This window comes from Monomorium pharaonis, chromosome 2, assembly GCF_013373865.1.
Source record: "Monomorium pharaonis isolate MP-MQ-018 chromosome 2, ASM1337386v2, whole genome shotgun sequence".
Taxonomy (NCBI): domain Eukaryota; kingdom Metazoa; phylum Arthropoda; class Insecta; order Hymenoptera; family Formicidae; genus Monomorium; species Monomorium pharaonis.
In genome coordinates, this window is record NC_050468.1 from 25671634 (window position 1) to 25694279 (window position 22646).

At 42.7% G+C, this 22646-nt stretch overlaps 1 protein-coding gene and 1 long non-coding RNA gene across 2 annotated transcripts; one reads left to right on the forward strand and one right to left on the reverse strand.

Annotated features, from left to right (window-relative positions):
* Positions 1–416: 416 nt before the first annotated feature.
* LOC105832435 lies at positions 417–7008 on the reverse strand (the record flags this gene model as incomplete). The annotated part of the gene is given in 3 exon segments (XM_036283044.1): positions 417–3864; positions 6801–6871; positions 6874–7008. Coding segments are annotated over 3 exon segments (402 nt in total), but the record flags the coding sequence as incomplete, so codon positions are not given.
* A 624-nt stretch (positions 7009–7632) lies between these two features.
* LOC118644376 lies at positions 7633–14753 on the forward strand. Its single transcript, XR_004962192.1, has 2 exons — positions 7633–8338; positions 13274–14753. It is a non-coding gene; the product is annotated as an uncharacterized LOC118644376 (long non-coding RNA).
* The last annotated feature ends 7893 nt before the right edge of the window (positions 14754–22646 follow it).

Below are 22646 nucleotides of genomic sequence, written 5' to 3' on the forward strand. Positions count from 1 at the left end.
ACCACATATTTTTCGGCCGCGAAGCTATTTTCAATAACCCCCCCCCCCTCCCCGACAGTTTTACAACGACAGAAACTGGTCCAATGAAGCGGCATTTTCATGAATTTGTTTTGTCAAAACCCGTATTTCCGTGTGTAAACACAAACGGTAAAACTGAATTTCAGCGCAATAATTATTTTTATAGAAAAGAAATGGCATTCTCTCTCTGTTTGGCCAGTGATTGTTAAACTAGCATGGCGGGTTGCGCGTTGTACAAATCACCATTTCAACAATATTTTTATACCCTGTTCACACTAATCTCCGCGTCGTGTGTCTCAAAATTGATATAATTCAATCGTAAAAATTTGTTGTTGTTTTATTTGCTGCACAAAAATGATCTCAAGCGTATATAAATACAACAAGTATGTTTTTTTTTATTTTTTTTTTTTAACGTAACATTCCACCTATCAAAAAGGCACGGCAGTTAATTTTAAAATAGCTGCACAACTTTCAGACAGGAGAACAATAGAAATGTAAAACATAGTCATGTAAAACAAAGTTTATTTGCGTGTTACAGAGTACGAAAAGTATTTAAAAAAAAAAAAAAAAAACGTGAATGATCTTCGTGCGCGGCTTATATTTTTCATCGTTTTCGATCGAAATGGAACGTTCCGTGGCGGCACGTTAAACGTTAAACCGCAATCTCAGAATTTGAATAAATAATTAAAGACCGAGAGAGCACTCCGAGAGAGGTACTTGTTATCAGTGGAACAAATTAAAGCGTTAGGAGGTAAGGAGAACAAGTACCAGTCGGCCACTGCCGGGATTGCCTTTCACAGACAACATAGGCGCAGCTAGCGAGAAACTCGGCTAACAACATAATTCAATACGGGGCTACTACCTAAACGCGTTTCCGCTATCCGCCATGCTCGAGGACTTACATTTCCTGCTGTTACTATGTGATTTCCGTGACCGCCGCGAAGGGGAGAACCGATGCCGCGCCATACCGTGTCCAAAGCGACGATACCTACGCGTCGGCTTTTTTTTTCCCACCCGATCGAAGATTTTTTTTTCCCCTCGCCATTTGTTCGCGTGAGTTTTTTTTTCCGCGTCCGTCCGAACGGCCATGCTCCGCCAATCGCGGCATATGCGGCAAAACGTAATACAACCGAAATGGTGATTTACATTTGAAGGAGCATATACATTGCACTAATAATCTCGATGCCATATCTTGACATAATGCGATTGGACTTTTCTAAAAACTTCTTTTAGAAAACTTATGACGGGTAGAAGAAAGAGAAAAAAAGAAATATTCAAGAGGAACAGTGAAACATATTGCATATAAAAGCGGTATCTGTTTTCAAACGTCAAACATTGCGTAATAAACTGTTGCGCGAATTGTTGAACAACGAGAAATAAATCAACACGATGCATGCCACATACGCACCGCGATCGCAATTACACGCGAACGACAGAAAAATCTACTCTAAACAGTTTTTCCGAGTGAAACGATAATTCTCCTTCGGCATATTCTAGATCTCAATGGCCGTCTCCGTGTTCGTAAGTACACATAAAAACCGCGTGTGCGTACACAAGAGCTCTGGATCATAGTTTTCAGATTTGCGTCATAGCCGTGCCTGTGGAGGGGATGAAAAACCAAGGATAAGGACCAATCGTATTAAAGACTCATGCAGTGTGTGCTCAGTGTATAATTGGTTCTTGCCCTTAATTCTTCATCCTCTCCACGGGCATGGCTATGTAGAAAAAGTCTGAAATCTGCATTACTGCTCTGAGTGCCCCTTTTCCTAGACAACGTGGCTCACGACAGATTCCAAGGACCTTCGCGAGAATGGAATTGTAAAAAAGAGCCCCCCCCCCTCTCCACTATCCTCGTCCTTTACCTGATGGGTACAGCACCTCGTGATCGCGTGCGCGCATTACTCAACCCCGCGTAATCGCGCGAGCTCGTTCCACGCATCGCATGCGAAACGCGCCGGTGGAACGTGGCCGGTCGCTAATTTGCGTCGGTAATGATCGCGTCTACCATGGGGGAGAATTAGCCGCGCGAGGAGAGGGATGCCGGAGGTCTCCCGCGATCCGTATCTGACGTCTGGTTGGCTGGTTTATGAATGGGGTGGACCCGGCGCGGCGCGCCGATCGCCGCGCGATCGCGGAAGAAGATTGATCTGTCCTCGGTGATCTACGATTATCAGAAACCGCCTCGCGGTAAATAGGGCCCGTTTAACTCGCCTCGCTGGCGGCGTCGTATAAGCGGAAGTAGTTAAAGCAACTTTGAGGTATGCAGGAAGTCAAATCAAACTGCTAAGGTGGAATTTTAATATGCTTTTTCGATAATATAGTAATCCAACGAAGGGAGGAATTTCTCTCTTTATGCGCACGCGAGAACAATTTTGTGAAACAGACAGTACTTTGAACACCTTTGTCTTTCTCGTATGCGTATAGACGTGCGGCACATGCCTGCCGTTTAATTAATACACGTATAATCATTTACGTATAATCATTACGAACGCGTGCAATAATTTCATAAGTTTTTTAATTGCGAAAATATGACGTTTCAATTTTTGTTCCGTCGAGTCTGGTGATGCGGATACAAAGCGAACCGTTTATCGATGCTCGCCAATCGGACGAATTTTTCAGTTAAACAGTTTTCGTCCGCAGACGCCTCGTTAGAATTACATATTCGAATAATAAAATAATGATCAGAGAGAGAGAGAGAGAGAGAGAGAGAGAAAGCGCGCAGCTTTTCCGCGTGCAGGAGAATGAAACGTTCATGCGCGACGGTAGCTCTCTGCGCCGCGTATAAATATTCATGTCACATACAGCAGCAGGGAGCTTGGATATCCAGGATATATTCACGAGGATAATGTGTTTACTGCGGCGACGTGTCTTGATACCTCGGCTAAGGTAACGCGAGAGCTTCAAATTCAATATTTCCATCCGCGCCGCTGTCGCGAAAATTACACCGAGAGATGTACATTCCGCTGTTCTTACGGTGACATTAGAATGACTCTGAGGAAGATATCCTAAAATAATGTATGCAAAGCTTCCTCGCGCTCGCCCAAAGCTATAAATCAATTACGCGAGATGATACCCGCGTATTTATAATGTCGTCGTTCGGAATCGGTTTATAAAGCCCATACGTAATATCTGCTTTAAAATATCAATTTTTTACACGTCTTCCATTTTCCATTTAGTACGAAATACATAGAACGTTTATTTCCCTGTCATAAAAATGTTATTGTTGAAGAGGTTTTCCCTCCGAAATTTAGAATCACATTTTAAGATAGCGCTTCTCGGTTATGCTTCGCGAATCGAATGTCCGGCACATCATGATGCAGGGAGAATGTAACTCGTAAAAAAAAAAAAACATTACTTTCTCGAAAAGTATATTGTTCAGAGAGATTTAAATAACCTTGTTAAATGAAAAATATGAGTCTACGTTGCAATTAAATGTCATATTGATAAAATAACACTCCAAAGTGGCAAAAATCGCCGTTAACTCTTTGCCAATTTGCCAGTTTGCGTAAAAAGAAAATATTTTGCGGTTATTTATTTCTAGCTGTGCTCCTCCGAGTCTCAGACAGAACCGCAATTTGACTAAACGCCCGATTCTCCCTTCGTTCCAACGTAAAACCCAACATATAAAGTCGGCATGACAGATGTAACACTTACCTGCCAAGCGTTGGAGTCCAGAGCGAGGTAAGACATGTTGTTGTTAGTGTCCTCCGTGATTGAAAAATTTGTAGGGTACCCGGAAACTCCTCGCCGATCGGCACGCTACCAATATCCAGCTTGTCACTCACGTTCCGAGATGATCGGCAGGCGGCATCTTCCGTCGGCAGTTCCGTGAGGAAGCGAACTGTACTGAAAGAAAAATATATCAAAGCATTTGAATGAATATAAGTATTAAATAAAATAAAATGTATATTAAATATGACAAAAATGAATTAATTTAAAGATTGACGGGTGAATCGGTTTAAATAAATTCACGTGTTAAAAAGAAATTACCATAATTTAGCGGTAAAAATAATCGCTTCTTTATGCTCAAAAATATTAGTACATTCAAATATATCCGACTTACAAGGAAAAGCTTTCAATAAGTTTCTTTTTGATTTTAATAAAACTTGGTAGATTTATTGAACGGATAAAGATATTCAATATTTTTATTTATCGGTAACCAAACATGCAGTATAAGGAATGATAATAAATCCTTTAAAATCAGTCAAATTTTCATTTTTTAACTAAAAAAGAATTAATTCAAATAGCTTTCAAAGTTTTATGTATTTAATTTGTATATATTTAATTTACAAAATTACGCTATCAAGTTTTATTCAATAGTTATAGTAAAAAATTTGGCGAGAGTTGATTTCATTTCTTAAACAATTAGCTTACGGTCAATAAAAATATATATTAAATATTTTTATACCTACAAACTTATAATGTTACATTAAAATCAAAAAGAAATACCCTAGAAATTTTTCTGTTAAAAAAATAATTGTTTTATCTAAAATATTATTCATCTGCCGTAACAATGTTTTAATTAAAAGAAAATCGAAATATAAAAGTATTTAATTACGAAAGAAAATTATTTAATAAGAACTAATTAGATTTAAAACTAATCTACGCGCAATGAAAATAAATTCCTTAAAGAGAATTTTAAGATTTATTTGCATAATAATACTCCTCTTTTTGTACGCGAGCCATGCATGAAGGGCGCGGAAATATCGAGCAAGATTTGGCGAAAATTTCCTGCGGTGAGTAACAAAAATGCGAATTGCTTTCGTCGGCCGGAATCCCTCGGGCGTCGCGTCAACGGATCGGGAACTTAGTTAAGCAAAGTTAAATACGGCTCCCCGAGGTGGCACGACCGCTTTTTAATTGCAAACACTTTCACAAAACGGGAAGATATCCCAAGACGCTCGACAAGCGGAGATTACAGCCTTAGCTTTTCTTCGCTATTGCTACGAAATGTCCACAAGTAAAAATATCTGCAATTCCCAAGGTGTTTACAGGTACAATTCAGACACTTCGTGGGAATGCTTAACGGCAACTTACGGTATCTCGGAAAATTTATAGCATAACGGTGTTTAAAGATTTACTTTACTATAAATAATATAGATATTTGGGTTTAGGTGAGAGTACGAACTAAGATTAACAACCGCGTAATATTGAAGACAAAAAGCTTTCCGTGTTCTACAATTAGCGAGTGAAATAACAATGCCGGAACGGTATCAGTGCTAAACGCAATAAAAATCACATCGCTTCAATTTGGATATGGGGGAAAAATATATAAAAATATATAAATAAAAAATATATAAGCTAATAAAAAAACATAACATCCAATTACATAAAAAGATTTATATTGGACGGAAAAATTTGAATGAGCGATATTTCAATCGCTTGATGAATCTTGTCAATAATGGTAGTAAAACTTCAGAGAATAATTTATTACTGAAATATCTCTCTCTCTCTCTCTCTCTCTCATCCGCGTATATTCATAAAGAGCTATTGAACGCAATTATACTCGGTTCTCGCTTTCAAAATTAAAACACATATAATAACACCGCGCATCTTTCAATATATATCCATGATTTATGCAAATCCGTACGAATCAAAGGATATCATTATTAAATTTAAATATAGGAGATATAACACATTTTCTGCATAGTACCATTTCAGCCACAAAATCGTCACTTTGCGCCGAGTATCTTTCTCTTTCCCTTTCTCCCGTATTTAAATCAAATGGTGATCGTTTATCGGGGACAACGTTGACTTTATTATTTAGCATCAAGTTTCATGCAACGAACGAGCCAATCTGAGCAACAATCGCTGCCCCTTTGTATTGTTTATTGTTACACCCGACTTGCGTACCCGTTCTCCCGCAGACACATTTGAATTAAATCAAACATTAACAAGCGAAACGATTAACCTCGTCGATCACTATCATTTATTCCTTTTATGCACAACGGTGTTTATCGAACACTTGAAATCCGAAAACTTGTAACGTGTACGAATTAAAAGAGCTGTGTATCATTTTTCTCGAAAATCACCCTTCGCGAATAAGATTTTCCTCGGATTTTTGCTTACATTTTTGCTCGTATTTACTTTCTTTAATAGAAGAAAAAACTCAACTAAACACGTATAGTAAAATTTAACACAAAATTTAAAAATGTAATCGCGCACCACTTCACACACTCCTGCAATAATGCAAAAAATACTTCTATCATTTTAGTTTCTTTTATTTTTTTGTTTATTAAATCATACTTTTCCTATTTTCAAAGGATTTCATATCCGAATGTACAATAGAGATTTTCACAAACAATGTAATCTGTAACACTGTATGCGCCACGATTGTTGAATGAAAGAAATTAATCTATCAATTGTTTTCGAAGATCAAATACCGTTCCGTTGTGCAATACCAAACAAGTGAACGTTCGCACACATAAAAACACACTGCGAAAAACTTTTCCCCTTTTATATTCTTGAATTCGCAACGAAGACGCGACAGAGAGCGATGTCGCACGATAAACTTTTTACAATGCCCCGCGTCGTCCAATGAACTACATGAACTACTCGCTGCCGACATAAACATTGGGCGCAAAATGTAACGATTCAACTCCGGGAGCTTTACGTGCTTCGTACGAAACAGTCCAAGGTCACCCACGCCACACATTTCGCGGCGACCACTCGCGCGAGGCACGAGATTTCGTTTCCCGTCCATTAATTTTCTCTTTTGGAGCACAAGTCTCGCGACGATCGTTAAAGCCAAGTTCACGGCAGAAGGTAAATGTGCGACTCACCTCCTTGTCTCCGATGTCTCACGGCGAATCACCGACGGGCGCACAGCGACGACGGCATCGGCGGTGGCGGCGGCCGCGGGTGAAACTCGCGTTTCCGCGTCAGACCCGGGGGACAGGAGGACGAAAATGCGATCGTTCCCGCGGTATATCCGTCGCGAGCGAGATAATAACGCACACGCGTGCCTTCGTAACTTAATCCGCAAGCGGATTATTGGAGGTTAATTCCAAACGCGAACTGTCCCTCTCTCTCTCTCTCTCTTCCCTTCGTTCCTCTCACTCACGCGTTCCTACCGGCCGGCTCGCTCTCCCTTCCTTCTTTCCCTACCGCGATCTTTCTTTTTCTTACCCCCTCTCCACCCCCGCTCGCTCCCGCGCTCGCGGACAGTCTACTTCTTCCTCTCCGTCTCTCTCACTCTCTCTTTCTTTTTCCCCCTCTCGTAAGTACTGCTGAACGGCAGTATGTGTACTTGATCGCACCTTGGAATCACTCGGTGGCTCGTCGAAGATGGCAGGCGGACCGACGCGGAATTCTCGCGGCACGACGACGACAATGACGACGACAACGACGACGACTCCGAGGACACGCGCCACGCGAGAGAACGCGCGACAGAGTAGACGAGAGAGCAGAGCGAAGGTCTTCCGGCCGCGACCAACCGCGTCGTGTGTCGCGTTAACGTTCCGTTCCGTTTCGTTCCGTTCCGTCACGTCGCGTTTTCCATATACTCGTGTGCCGTGTGTCCCGATGTGTATTGGCCCACCGCACGTGGCGCGTCGCGACGTCGCACTGCGCTTCAGGCGAGAGAGGCGCCGCGGCACCCCCCCCCCTCTCTTTTCCCTCCTCTCCTCCCCTTCACCCCCGTCCCTCCCTCTCGCCGTAGCCGCCGCCGCCGCCGCCGCCCCGTATACCACCCCTGCCGCGGCGACGATGCGCCTCCGCCGCCACCACCCGCGGCGCGGTACTATCGCCTGCCCCCGCGGGGGTGTGGTGCCTCCGCCTACAGTCACACGACGGACCCTGCGCGGCCCTGTTCCATATACCTGCCTGTATACCGCGTAAGCCGGAGAGGGATGACGACGGGGCTCCAACCTAACCTAACCTAACCTCCAAGCCCGACGCGACGCGTCGCGACGTAACCTACGCGGGCCGAACCGCGTCGAGGTTGCTTACCCTCGGCGAGTGAGTAACCGTGGGGTTTAACGAGATGGAGAGATGAGAGGGGAGAGGGGATAGGGAGGACGTCGGTGAGTGAGTTAGCGACGGTGACCAGTGGATTTGAATTGACGAGAACGGTGTATGAAGCGCGCGAGAGAGACGCCAATCGACCACATCGTTGCCCCAATGAGCGGTACACTGAGAAATCTACTTTCATTTGTCTCAGTTCTACTTTCGGATCTGTTCGAGTTTAAATTTTTATTTATTCTTAAGCGTCAAATTGAATACGTTCAAGATCACTTCTGATTTTTACACACAACTTTTTAATCAATAGACGGGAATCAACTTATTCTAGCATGGCGTATTTATAAATATGGAATTACCTGTAAGTATTTGAAAAAAAATATATCTACCTAATTTGAGAAACAATAAGGATTGAATTTTATTTTTACGATTGTTAAGAAAAACAAACATTGATATTTTCAGTCAATTTGTATTAAAAACAATTGCACATGTGTTTGTAATCGAATAAAAATTTTATTGATGAGCAAAATATCCCGATATGAATGTTAATATTATTCTAGTCTACTAAATTTTATAAAATAAATAAAACTGAGGACAATTATTAATACTAACAAAATGTCATACTACCTAAAAAATAGAATATCAATAAAACAATACCGAATAATGCATTTATATCAATGGAAACTGTTAAAAATTACCCAAAGTTGAACAAATTTGATAAGCTTTACAAAAAATTTACAAAATTGAATTTTTTTTTAAATGTCATATAGAATATTGAAGGTGTTTAAGAGAATTCTTATAAAAATTCATTTTTAACAGTTTTAAAAATTATTGAAAAAAAAACAAATGTAAAAACACTAAAAACAGATTAAAATATATGAACTTTATCTCATATCTAAATCAAAAACACTCAATGAGAAAAAAATAAAAATGCAAAAACTTAATTTATGAAATCTTTCTCCTACTTTCGTTCTGTTAAACATCCAGGACAGAAACATTTATTGACTATTGTCCGAAACTCGCGTAATTTGTTCAGTAAAAAAGAAGTATTTGCCTTGACCGATGTCGATAAGAAAAATGAAATAGATATCATGTCTTATAGTTTTGAAACGAACAATCCGATGGTGCGTTAAAATTACATCACATGACGGGAACAGATAAAAAATTGAGTTAGTTTAAATCGAAGAAACGTGATATCGCAGTTATTCGTGTGACGAATCGCTAAGCTATACGTATTGATGGTACACAGTAGTAATATGCACATATACATCGATAATGTTTTGTAACATTAAAAGTACAGGATATCTTATAAAAATTCTATATACAATAGAGAAAATATCAAGTGTAATAGAAAATTTTCGTGCACTTGCAGCGGATACGGAAAATCATCTCGACATGTTCGTGCAAACGCACGACCGTTGCGTCTAATAAATTTTCGCTAATAAACATAACATTTTTATAAAATGTTCTATACTGGCTTTTAATACCAAAACACGAAACTATATCACATCAATACGTGCAGCGTAGCAATTTTTCCCACGAGTAACTGCGACGCCACGCGTTTTTCCGATTTAAACTCAATCTTTCAGGGTTTATTTTATTTTTCCCGAGTACAAAAATAGGTCTTTTTTGTAACACCCTTCTTTGAACTCGCCCAAAAAGTTCTCGACTCGTATATCGAGGTGGCGAATACGTACAGCGAGGTAAGGAAAAAAAAAACCGCGAAAGGGTGAGAGGGGACAGAGCCGCCGACTCGTGGGCACGGAGTATCGCAGACCGGGTATCGTGGATGCATCTACCTGGGATTCGTATGAGACATTATCCCGCGTCCCTGCTATCTCTGTACCGGCTGCAGCATCGCACAATCCACGGATACCATTCTCGCGCGCGCGATGTACACAGGCGGCGGAAACGACGACGGGCACCTAGCGCAATCTGCGCATGACCGATCGATGTCCCCCTCGTTTCCTCCCCTCCGGCGGGTCGGTTGCTCCTTGGATGTACTGCCACTGCTGTGTGTATGCCGGTCCACCCCGCGTCACTCTTCTACCCTGTTATCCTCCCCCACCACATGCTGTTATGTGCACAGCGCGCTGCGTGCTACCACGCTGCAGCCCCTTTCTTCGTACGTCCCTGTCGTCGCTGCCCCGTCTCCTCGCCCGTCCCACTCGCGCTTTTGCCCCCGTCAAGGAGAAAACGGGAGCGGCGCAGGAGGAACAAGAGGTTGGCGGAGGTAGCGAAGAAAGAGGCGAAGGAGGGAGCGAAAGCGGGAAAAAGTGGAGGGAAAGAGAGGTGCCTATGAACAGACCAAGACGCAGCTTCTGTTTCCCTCCTTCACCCTCCTTTCCTTCTCCCCCTCCTTTTCGCCCGCCGGAGATTTCGGCGAGTTTTCACACCGCGACGTTATTACGCCCTCTTCTTTCTTCTTCCCTTCTCCCATCTTTTAGAGCTTCGGCTACTACACTTTCCTCCCTTTTTTCTCGCTCCTTCTCTCGCCCCCGCGCAACATTTCGTCTCGTATCCTACGCTGAGCTCGTTTACCCTCGACGCGCGACGAAGGGGATTGGTGGGCGCGCGGTGACGAGCGTCGCTGATTTTAGGTTGAAATGCAGCCATTTGGAAAGTGTGTTTTCGTGTACGGGGTGCCGCTCGATATTTTCTCACAGCAGACGAACAGTCTCTCGGAATTTTCCGCGGTCTTTGGACCAGCTCGAAATTTCTCTCCTGTTTCTTTTATTAGAGGGCCTGCTCAGAAATTGCTGTCGTTCAATCCTCCCTTACCTTTCTAGTTTTTTTATTTCACTCGTATTTTGCGCTTCGCTCGGCGGAAGCACGAAGATACGAATTGTTAGATACTACAAAACACAAATTCGTAATTTAGACTTCTTGTACGTTAATCAAGCAATCAGTTTTCAAAATTATTGTTAAATCAATTAGCGTTTTTTTTTTCCTTACACGTTTATAGATTAGACTCGCGAGCACACGATGAATCACGACATTGGAGAAAGTTATACGTTATAAAAAAAAAGAAGTAAAAGTGTTTTAATGAAGTCCGCGTAAAAATTGATCGCCGTGATTAAATTCTAGATTGTCATTCAAGAACGAGATGTAATGCGGGTCTCGGAACAATCAGTTTCAATCATCCTCTCGAAACACACAATTATTAACGGCCTAGCACTGTCGAGTACGTCACGTAGTGCTATATTCATGAGGCCTTATACGGATGAACCGGCCGCGCGCACGCATATATATCAGATCCATATTTAATATCTCAGGTACGCATTGTAACGCGGTTTATCGCCCCGGTTCCAGGCGGCTGTGCCTTAACGACATTAAATATTAATAATTCCCAATAAATAGCGGTGTTATATTTTCCAATATTAGCGCCGCGCATGTATGTCAGATGCATTTCGATTGTAATTCCCTTCGGTCGGAATGACCGCGAATGTCATGACAGTTTCATGCTACGCGCGGTCCTCAATGCGCGGTGCCCCTGGGCGCCATGTCGCTCGCTGATCCATTTGTGCGCGCTGGCGCGACCGGCCACTCGGGCGATTCAATGCAAATTTGAACTGGCCGTTATTATATTAATTAATCGTTCCTTTTCACAGGAGATTTTACGTCGAAATAAAATAAATATTCCCGTGAAAGAAAGTCGTTTACGCGCCTGTCATATTTGTTTTGCTTTAAACGCTCAGCAACAAACATATATTGGGAACGTCTGTTTTGTCATTGAAATGATCTCCAACTCTTCGTCGTTAATTACGGTGAACGGTAAATTTATTAATTGATCTGATTGTGTTAATGTGTGTATTCCCCATCTGGTACGTTTCGTGCGATAATGCTCGATGGGTCGTTAACGGCCGATGGTGAAGAATTTCGCTTCGATCGGCGACACGAGAAACGATTTCACGGACGGACGACGGCTAATCGCCGTTCGTGGGTCTCGATCGTGGCGTCCAACCGATCGCAGTCTACGTTAAGTTACGAGAGAGGTCAAGCCGTCTATCTTCCTGTTAGGGGAGGGGGGGAGAAAGGAGGGGAGAGCGCGGCGCACCACGCCTATGTTAAATCGTGACTCGATCGGGAAGGAGGAAGAAGAAGAAGAAGAAGCGCCGGTGTTATATTAGCGCCCGGGAACAACCTGATGCGATCCCCGTCGGTGTTCATCGGCGAGCCGTTCGTGAATCGCCCGTGGAAGCGAAAGGGAGCGAAAGAAAGAGAGACGAGAGAGAGAGAGAGAGAGAGAGAGAAATCGGAAAACAACGATCAGGGCCGCGTTGCACAATTAACGAGAGACCCGCCGATTCGACTCGAGTCGAGTACGGATCGAGTGGTGAGATCGAGTGGGGTCAAGTCGAGCGGTGCGGTCGCGTGGTACGAGTCGTCACTCGTGCCACACGATACCGGGATACCGCCGCGCGGGGTATCCCGGGCGCAATTGCGATTCGCGTATACAGATGGGGAATAACGCGGAATAAACCGCCTTCTTGCGCTGCGCTTGCCGCGGTAACGCTTAGAGGGGAGGAGGCGGAGTTCGCTCGCCATTCTCCGCTGCGACGATCGAGACCGCGGTCTGATCTCTTTAGTGTAATAATAAACAAACATTGCTTATCTCTTTTCCCTTACCCTAGCAATTACATGTATAACAAATGCTGTATAACATATGATTATCGAATGTATAACAGAATACTTACAGTTTCATACAGTTAATTTTGTGAGACTTATTCAAGTCAAATACTTTAAAAATAACAAAAAAATTTAAGTTTTCAAAAATCAATTTAAATTTGTAAGTCTAGTATAAATCGAACGTTAAAAATATAAAGATAGAAATGTTTTTATAATTGAAAAATTTCTAATTAGCCTCAAAGTATATTTACGTTTAATTCTCTCAAAGAGGAAAATTATTTAAACAAAAATTATATGTTATATCCAATAGATAATATATGTATGTCTGTAAGTATATTCCACACCTCTATTTGCATTTAACTGATAATAATGATAGTCTTTATTATTTTCAAGCCTTTGTAATATTAATAATTTTTCAAATATTTAATAAATTAAATTTCAAAATTATTATAAATTGTTAATAATATGAAAGTGTTTGGAATAAATTCTCTTCATAAAATTTATAATAATATTAATGTAATATTCTAAAAATTTTTAACGATTTATACTTTTTATAGAAATTATATTGCTTTTGAAGGGAATAATGTCTCTTAGAGCACGATATTCAACCTGCCTCCTGTATAGGAGATATTTCTCAAGAAATCCACTGTAATCTACTTTGTTTTAGGGGACATGACGTTATAACGCCACAACTCGTTCGTGTGATGCAATTTAACTACCACGTCATTACTCCCGAAGTTAAGCCGGTGTAAGTTCGAAATTACTAGTTAAATTGCATATATCTATGCAAGAGCCGAGAGCGCCGTGTAATCTGCCCATGTGTTTATCCATCGGTAGGTAGTCGTGCATATACCGTGCCTCTCTATCATCTAGATGGTCACCAGGACCATCTTAGCCTAATTACCTAATAATTCGAGGCGGTAACTTCGAGTCCGCCTAAGTGGTTTGCGCCCGTCGCGAGAAGACCGATATATCTATAACTGCTAAATTGCAATTGACGTATCCTCCGTGAGGGCGCCTAAACCCGATAATAACGAGCTTCTCGTTGCTCGTAATTCATAGAACGTGTATATTTATTTACGTCGCGGTGATATTTTTGCATTGGCCTGCGGAAACCTTTGAAATTTACTGCCAGCGTAAAATACTTTTCCAATTTTACGATTTTGACGACAAAAAAGCATTACATTTAAATAGTCCCTATGATGCACGTATGGATATACATTTTATGTAATATTATTCAATATTAATTCAATATTAAAATAACATTCCACATTGCACATCAGCGTTCGAAGTGCGTGCGCACGGCGTAAGAAGAAAATACTTTAAAGACAAACAAAGGTAAACATAAATATGGAGAGAAAAGCAATTTCTTGAAAACACCACTGATTTATATTATCTCAGCAGACAAACGGATGCTTTGATCGAAAGGACGTTCTCAATCCTCGGCCTGATAGCGAATCCTTTTACACGCTGAAGTGCTTCGGTAAGAAGAACGAGGGATCAATAGGACGATCAATAAATCCCCGGTTGATCCGTAATCCCCCTCCCCTTCTTTCTCCCCGACGTAAAGGGATACACCCCATCGATCGCCTATTGATTCGCGGGGACCGCAAACGAGGCGCGCGTTTTTCCCCCTACCAAGTTATCCTTTCACATCGCGAGCGCTCCGGGCTGTCAGGTGCCAGGGCCATTCTTGTCCCGAAAAACGCGAGGATCGCAAGCTGATTTTTTCTATAAACGCGTCCACGTACACGTACACACGGGCTCGAGCGATCACGCGTGTAGCGCCCACCCGCTTGTCTACGTTAGCGCTTGTTGACTCAAACGCGTGGCAAATTCGTGGCCCTTTTCAAACGTCTCTCGCTCTCTTCCCGTCCGTCGGCGCGCATCGACGGGATTACACCTCACGCAATATGTCTCGCGGTAATTCGCCGCATTGTTACGTCAATCCTCCACTCGTCTCCCGGGATCGCAACCGCGTCCTCGGAGCAGCGCGCGGGCCGGGCCGCCGCGGGCCGGATTGTCAGGCGACGCGCGGCAACGGAGAATCGCGTTTGCTTTCTGGGACAATTTTTTTTTTCCTCGGGATCGCAACGGCAGCAGCAACAGCGAATAAATATTTACCACAAAAGAAAGAAAATAAAAAAGAGAGAGAGAGAGAGAGAGACGCGCACGCGCGCGCGTAATCGGTATTTATTCAAACGTCCATTTCCCAGCGCGTTCTCCGGCTCCATTTTCGTATTCTTCCGAAACTTCGTTTCGCGAAGAGTCCGCGAAGGGCGGCGGCGGACAAAGGAACGCGAAGGGCGAGCCGGGAGCCCAAACTTTTGTAATTACAATAAACAAGTCTCTCCCCTGCGCGCGCGGGAGGCAAAACGACCCCCGTTCCCCCCTCCTCCTCCTCCTCCTCCTCCTCCTCCTCCGCTTTCCCTCGTCGCGCCGCCCCGCTCCCGCCATCGCCCGAGAGTACAAACGCCTCGCGGTAATAACATGCAAATTGCCGGCTTACCTAACGTCTGGACTTTGTGAGGTCTTTTTGAAATGTGATTTCTTGCTACTTTGAATCCGCGAACGGCGCGCGATGCTCTTTGAAGTAGTCCCCGGCGTACTTTTATAACAGGGCTCAAAGCTCACGCCGTCCGCAAGCGGAATATCGATGACGGCCCTTTTTTTTTTATCGCAGATTTATTTCTCGGCGACTCTCAGGGAGCAACGGCATTTGCATGGTTACACATACGTTTTGACGTCGGGCGTCTTAGCGTCACTTGTTGCGGCAATTGCGTAACAGAAGGTTTTTAATTGGATATAAATCCAATATCCAGTAAATAATTAGTTTGACGCAAGATCTTCTCTAAGCGAAGATTTTTAAGCGAAAGTTTGTATTTGTTTCGAATTTTAAGACTTTTGTAATCAACTTTAGCGCATGTGCATAAATAACTCGCTTCTGCAGCCTCTGCCATGAAATTAGAAGCCTTTGCAAATTGTTGCATAATTCATAGTATATTATTATTTACCATTTTTAGTTTCCAAAACACATCTTTATTAACCTAAAAACAGTTATCTCATTTTTTCTTTTTTTTACGTAAACAATCACCTAGGATAAAATTGTTAATTACATTGTATATTATTGATTATTCTATAATTTATTAATATCTAAGGCCTGTCTTGTGTATATAGATTTAATCAATATTTTCTAAAATGAGTAAAAAAAAACAAGAAAATGTTGATTAAACGAAAAAAGCACATTATGTATTTTTCCAAAAATAAAGAAATTAGTTAAAAAAACCGCTGGTATATTGCGGGTTTTCATTGGAATTGTATATTTAAAAATGTTTGCAAAGAATAATTATTTTTTTAGAAAAAAAAAACAAAATATGTTATGTGATATATATTTTATAATTTAAAATAAGGCTAAGTTGGTATATCATAAATTTATTTATGCTGTATTTGCTCTGGCAAAATTATCTTTTACGACAGTTATAAGTTTAATTTCATTAAACGTGCATATCTCAGCATTTCGATGGTCGCGTTTCTTCCGGCGCGCGGAAGACGGGTTAGACGCGACCTCGAGGGTCAACCCCAACTCGCGTGTGCGCGCGCGCGCACGCAAGTAACGCAAGAATAATAAATACGACTCACCTCGGATGATAATTCGATTCCATCCCGTCGGGCCTCCCAGCGATGCCGAACCTGTGATGTATGTTCGAATTAGCCGCTACGCCGTCGAAGTGGAACGTGGAAACGGCGGCGGGCGCTCTCGCCCTCTTCCCGCCTGCCCGCGCCCCCGCTCGCGTCCCATTCCATCCTCCGTGGCATCCAACGGCGGCGATGATTCTAATAGCAGCGGCCGCGCCACGCACGATACGAAACTTCTCGCGAGCCTCCCGCAGGCCTCGCGTAGAACAAGGCGAAGCAAATGGGCGCTCTCGTCGTACGTCGCGCGGTTGCGTGGCGCGCGCGATCCGGTAGTCCGTTTGAAAAGCAAGCAAAAGAAACATGGAGTCGCGCGGGACCGCGGGCACGTTCGCCCCGCGCATCGTACTGATAATCACGCTAATGACCGCATGTCAATCCCCCCGACAATTTCGATTCCGCCGTGGGAGGTGGCGAGGGGTGGGCGGGCGAAGGGCCTACGCTCGAGCGTGATATACCTGCCTCTCCGCCCTCTCCTCCTCTCTCTCTCTCTCTCTCTCTCTCTCTCTCTCTCTCTCTCTCTCTTTCTCGTTCGTGTCGCCCGTGGTCAGAGCGTGGCGTGATCAAGTGGCGTTTGAGAGCCGACACTGATGATGCGCGTCCTCGCGCGCGAATTCCAACGTCGGTCGTCGTCCGGACACGAAACGAGCGGGCGGGACGGGGCCCGCGCGCCCAACCGCGGCGTACCCGTCGGCTCTTATAATTCGCGATAAAACATTGGTTCGGTCCGTTATCGAAGGGGAAAGGGTATAAGACCGTGCACACTCGCCGCCGCGCGAACACGCTCCCGACAGTCCCGACTGCTTCTTCTCCCGTCCCTCCCGCGAAATTTTAGGCACGAGGATGCATCGATATATATCGATTAACCTACCACGCGCGTATCCCGCGTGACGCACGGTTGGCGCGGTCATTTTGAATTTATCGCACGCGCGGTCGGCGGACAACTTATACCTTTAATACGACGCGACGCTTAAACGATATATAATTTACCGGGTGTTTTTTGGGTTTTCCTTTTCGGTTTACTCCACTCGGGCGGATTTCGGGAACCGTGCTTAAAAAGAAAGCCAGGGAGTCCCTCGTTGATTTATCGCGATATTTGTGCCTACGACGAAACTCATGATAGCTCGATCGCCGAATTAGGGATCGCCGAAGAATAATGGAATAGCGTCTGACATGTTTGTATAGATGGTTCTTTTTTTTCAACTACAACGCGACCCATTTGCTGCGCTACTAAAAATATGTACTCTTTCCTGTTTCTAATTTCTTCCACCGCGCGGATATCCCTTTGTCACCGTAACATGCTACCAGTTATAAACTTGGGCCAATGGGCACACTGGAGCATTGTAAATAGCAAACACACCGTGGGGCTTCTTTAGCTGTTGGTTTCACAAATGCATTCTATCCGCATTCTATCTGCGTTACAGGAGAGCGCTCTCATAAACAATACGATGCAATGCGTTTCGTTTAATCATGATCATCGGCGGTATAGCATAAAGCTATTAATACTTTCATGCCTGCACGACATCCCGTAATCATAATTTATAAGAGAAACGAAGATGAGTGCGAACGTTTTTATCTAAAATAAAATATCGACGAAATTGTAATTTAGCTCTTATGATTGTAACTTTGAATTAAATAACGATAACGTTAATAATATTATAATATTATTGATTATAAACGTCAAGTATATCTTCAAATAAATTTAAATTAAATTAAATTAATTTTAAAATTATTAATTTTTTGTATTTCATATTTATAAAAGAAATATTATAAAGAAATATTGAAATGTTATTTTCAATTTTCACTGTAGGAATAACATAAAGTTTAAATCATAAATATAATTTGCGCAAATGCACAAACATCAAACGGTTTTCACGATTTAAAAGCATCATAATCACTCCTCTCTCCCTTCCTCCCTCTCTCTTTCTTTCTCTCTCTCTCTCTTTCTCTCTGTTTTTCTTTCTTTCTTTTATACGCATACCTTCCTCTCTACACTATGACTGTTCTCGAGTGCAGTGACTTGCGCGGGACTTAAGATCCTTAAGGGGTTAAATTCGCTCTGCCCACGAAAACACCGACGTTGCCCCTGAAGAAGGAGCGAGGGCCTCTTCTCGTAGCGGTCGACGGAAACGATTCGGGCGTTAGTATGAAACGGGCGAGAGCCGGAGACTTTATCATCGTGGTCGCTCGTCTCTCTCATTAGTTGGCTGGCACGCCGCCCCCGGGGCCGGACTGTGCGTGAGTTTAATCTGTACCGGCCGCAAGCGCGTGTGCGTGAACGTTCTCCACCCCCCTCCCTCTCTCTCTCTCTCTCTCTCTCTCTCTCTCACACACACACATACACACACTCTTGTACGTATCCGCGCGCGCGTTTATGCGCGGTTTTACGTGTGCGTGTGCGAGATGCGGCGTGGGCGGCGCGCACACGCTACGTAGGCATTCCGAAGGGAGGCATGCGGGACGCGAAAAGCGGCACGAAAGCCGCGTAATATGGGAATGCGAGGCGGTTCGATTTTAAGTGGAGAGAACAAATATCCCTCTCCTTATACTCTGCCGGCTAGACCTCAATTATCAAGGAATCCCGCGGAGGTGGCGGTGGTGGGGGTGGCGGCGGAATACCGGCGGGGGCGGGATAAATTCGAGGTTTAGAATCGCGCGCAACCGAGAGAGAGAGAGAGAGAGAGGGGCCTACGTATCGATGTTCGCCGACATGCCGACAAGCAGCCTCACGCAAAAGGGGAAGCAATTTGAATAATCGCAAACTGGTGGGATCTTTTTCTTAATGCTGATACGAAGTTAGTTATGAATAATCTCCAGATATGTTTATACAAAGTTTCTCTACCTGTTCCACATTAAGTTCTATTATCCATTTGTCAAAAAGTTTGAAATTTTTATTTATATAAAAAATGCATCTTATTGTCGGGCTAAATATCGTTTCTTATCACGAATCTTTTCTGTGTAAGAAAAACGCACTTTAATTAATCAGTATTTATTACTGATATAATATAATTGAAAGTTTTATCTCTCTATATACGCTTTGTAATTAATAAGTTTTAGCATAGCGAAAAATCGCTCACAATTCGTAAGATGTCACGTAATGAATAGAAAATGCAATACATTCCTGCGGTTCTTGTTATTAAATCTTCGCACATTCCTTCTGACAAAGAAACAAAATAATCTCTAAAATTCTTACAATTTCAAACAAAGTAACCGCGGCAGTTGTTTAACCTAATTTCACGTGATCTTCGAACCTTTTGTGGACGAGTGTGTATAATCATGTATAATAAATTTACAATTTATATAACATCGGGGCAAGGAGGACTCTCCGCATTAGAGTTACAAATTAGAAGCAAGAAAACGGAAATACAATGAGCGTGTAAAAAAGGCACCTTTTCTAAAAGCTCTAACATTGTGGATAAGTGGGTACCTCCAGTCATTATACCGATCGAATACGCCAATTTCTCACTTGAGCGTTCTCGCGTGACTTTCGTTAAGGGTCTCTCGACGCGGCGCGCTAGAACGGCGTTCTTCTATCAGCACGCGAGCGACGCGCGCGTCATTACCGCTACGGACGGCTACGTGACGAAACGAAACGAAAAGTAGTATATTCCGCGCTATTTACGACAGCCGGCGGGATCATCCGCGCGGACACGCGCGACGCACGATCGATCGATCGGCGTTCGTGTGTGTCACGGGAACAACCCTAGCGGCGCGCAACCCGAGCAATTCTCGTTCTTCAAACAACGCCAATATGTTGGTTCGTGGGTCACTGCCTTGACATGAAACTCGTACACACATGGCGGCGGCAGGCAGGCAGGCAGGGCTATGGGAGGGCATGGTGAGGAAGGGAGGGAAAACGGGCGAGACGAGGTGTGCAGAAGGGTGTTTTCCATCTCTCTCTCCCTCTCGCTCTCTCGCACGCGAGAGTCTGGGGTGAAATTCAGCGCTGAATGTAAGGGACCCTCCCGAGAGCCTGGCCTAAGGCGGGGTTTACAGCCCTCCTTGTGAATCTGGCCGTGTGCGCATACATTTTCAAAACTCACTTCGATCCATCAGGTTGGAAGGGATCGTATTGTTAAGAGACAACTCTCTTATTCTGGCCGGATCGCGCGTCGACCGGCCGGTCGGCGACTCCGAGAAAACCAAGTGCGTACCATAACGTAGCTTCTATCTTCTTAGGGAGTCACTCTGGTTGAAGGATCACGCCCTTGAAGGGGAACGTCCCTTTTCCTACCCTTTTCCTCGTAGCTCTTGGCAACCGGTGACACTGCGGACGACACGGTTTAACACGTAGTATAAATTTTGCTTGGTGACCGAACAAATCTCACGAGAGTTACTTGGATCTTGCTAAATCTTGTTCGCCGAATCTTAATGTTGACCGTGCAATAGGAGAAGCAACACTCCTCGTAAATTAGAGGAAGTAATATCCCTCAATGTGTTGGACGCACATTAAACGTAAGCTTACTTTCTTGAAATTTTCTTTCTTTTCTTTCTTTCCAAAAAATCTTATTAAAATCTCAAAAAATTTGTGCGAGATGACAGTCGTTAATTAAACCCTTCAAATTTACCTAGTATAAACAATTTAAATAATTCTTTAATTAAAGCCCTCCACGCATCTGATGAAATCGTAATATTGAAGTGTATGAAAAATTGCTTGATAAAAATAACTTCAGAATTACATAATTATTAGCTACACTTTATTCAAATAGACTCCAGAAATTGTCGCCTTGTTCGCGCTCTACGTTAAACACGTTCAATTTGCCGCAAACACATTCTCGCTCCGAAGCGCTCACAAACCGCGCCGAAAGGAAAGAGCGGGCGCTGAATTTTTTTTTTTTTTTCCCCCATCGAACGATGTAGCCGGCCGCGTCTACGCGAACGTATATACGTGCGTGCGTGCGTGCGTGAGTGAGCGCAGTATGCAACGCGCGCGGTCCTCCAGAAATCTGTTTATCGGGACCCAGGTATACTACTCTCGACGTGACGTCCCCGGCTCGTACAATCCGCCAAAATACGAACCGAAGAGAGAGAGTTACGAGGGTGGAGGCGTATATCGAGCTCACCCATCGCGATCGCGCGTGCACGTGTACGCATCAGGCACGATATGCCGATAATACCTCGCCCTCTCTCGCCGCCCTCCCCCCTTGTCGCCAAGCTCGATCATCTTCTCCCTGAAACGCCGGTCTCGCGCTTTCTTTCTGCCCGAAAAACGATCGCGACGCGTATACACGTATACCCTCGTCAAGCACGCACGTACGCGCCCAAAAATATGCATAGAACGATTCGTGAGAAATGTGCATAGCTTCAGGAATCGATCGAGCGGATTCCAAATGTGTGAACAAATTTGCACGTATAATTGATCTAAGATACGTGATTGTAATTAAATACTGAGTGAGTTATAACGTTAATAATGCTTTTTAACAGGTACGCATTCTATTTAATTTAAATGTTTAAATTATTGTGCACTGAAAAAAAGAGTCTTGTTAAATTAACTGGAATTGAATTAACGGTTCAGATTTCTAGTTGATCTTACCAGATTTCCAATTAATTCAACAAGAATTTTTGTTAAATTAATTGGAAATCTGGTAGGTTTAACTAGCATCCGAACCGTTAGTTCACATTTCAGTTAATTCAACCAAATTTTTTTTTTTAGTATGAATATCTATATTTTTTTTTTTTAGTATTTGCATCCTTTCTTGCTTTTTTCATCAGACATATCTTTATGGATCATTTTTATATCACAAAGATCTGGAAAGAGTCAGATCCTATAAATTTTATGTAGATTTATCATAAATGATTCTATCTACTTATGCACCCTTATAAGATACAACTATAAATCTCTTTATTTTATAAAGCTATTTTGAAAGAAGCATTTCATTTTGACGACAAAATACTTAATTTGCTTTATCTGAAATATTATGTGTGATTGTACGTATAGAATCTTCAAACTTTGCCATATTTTTTTATTGTAATAAAAATGATTTCTATTTCTTTTTTTCACACTTAAATTATAAATATACTCTGCGGTTTAAATTAAATAAAATTTTCTCTCAGCAAAATCTCATTTATTAACATTGAATTTTTAGGTAGGTTGTAAAAAATTATACGTTACTATTTTGAAACGTATAATTCTTAAGTAAGACTAATGTTTTTCTTACATTTTTATCTTATGATTTCTTTCTTAAACGTAACATCTGTCATTAAAATTTTAGTCATGCGAATTTTTTTTATTCTGAAAATTAACTATAAAGTTGTCTGACATTTATTCTTGGGAAATTATACTTGAAAATGGCAGTCAAACTAATTTTCTACGATTCCAAGTTATGGTCGACGAATTCCTAAGCAGA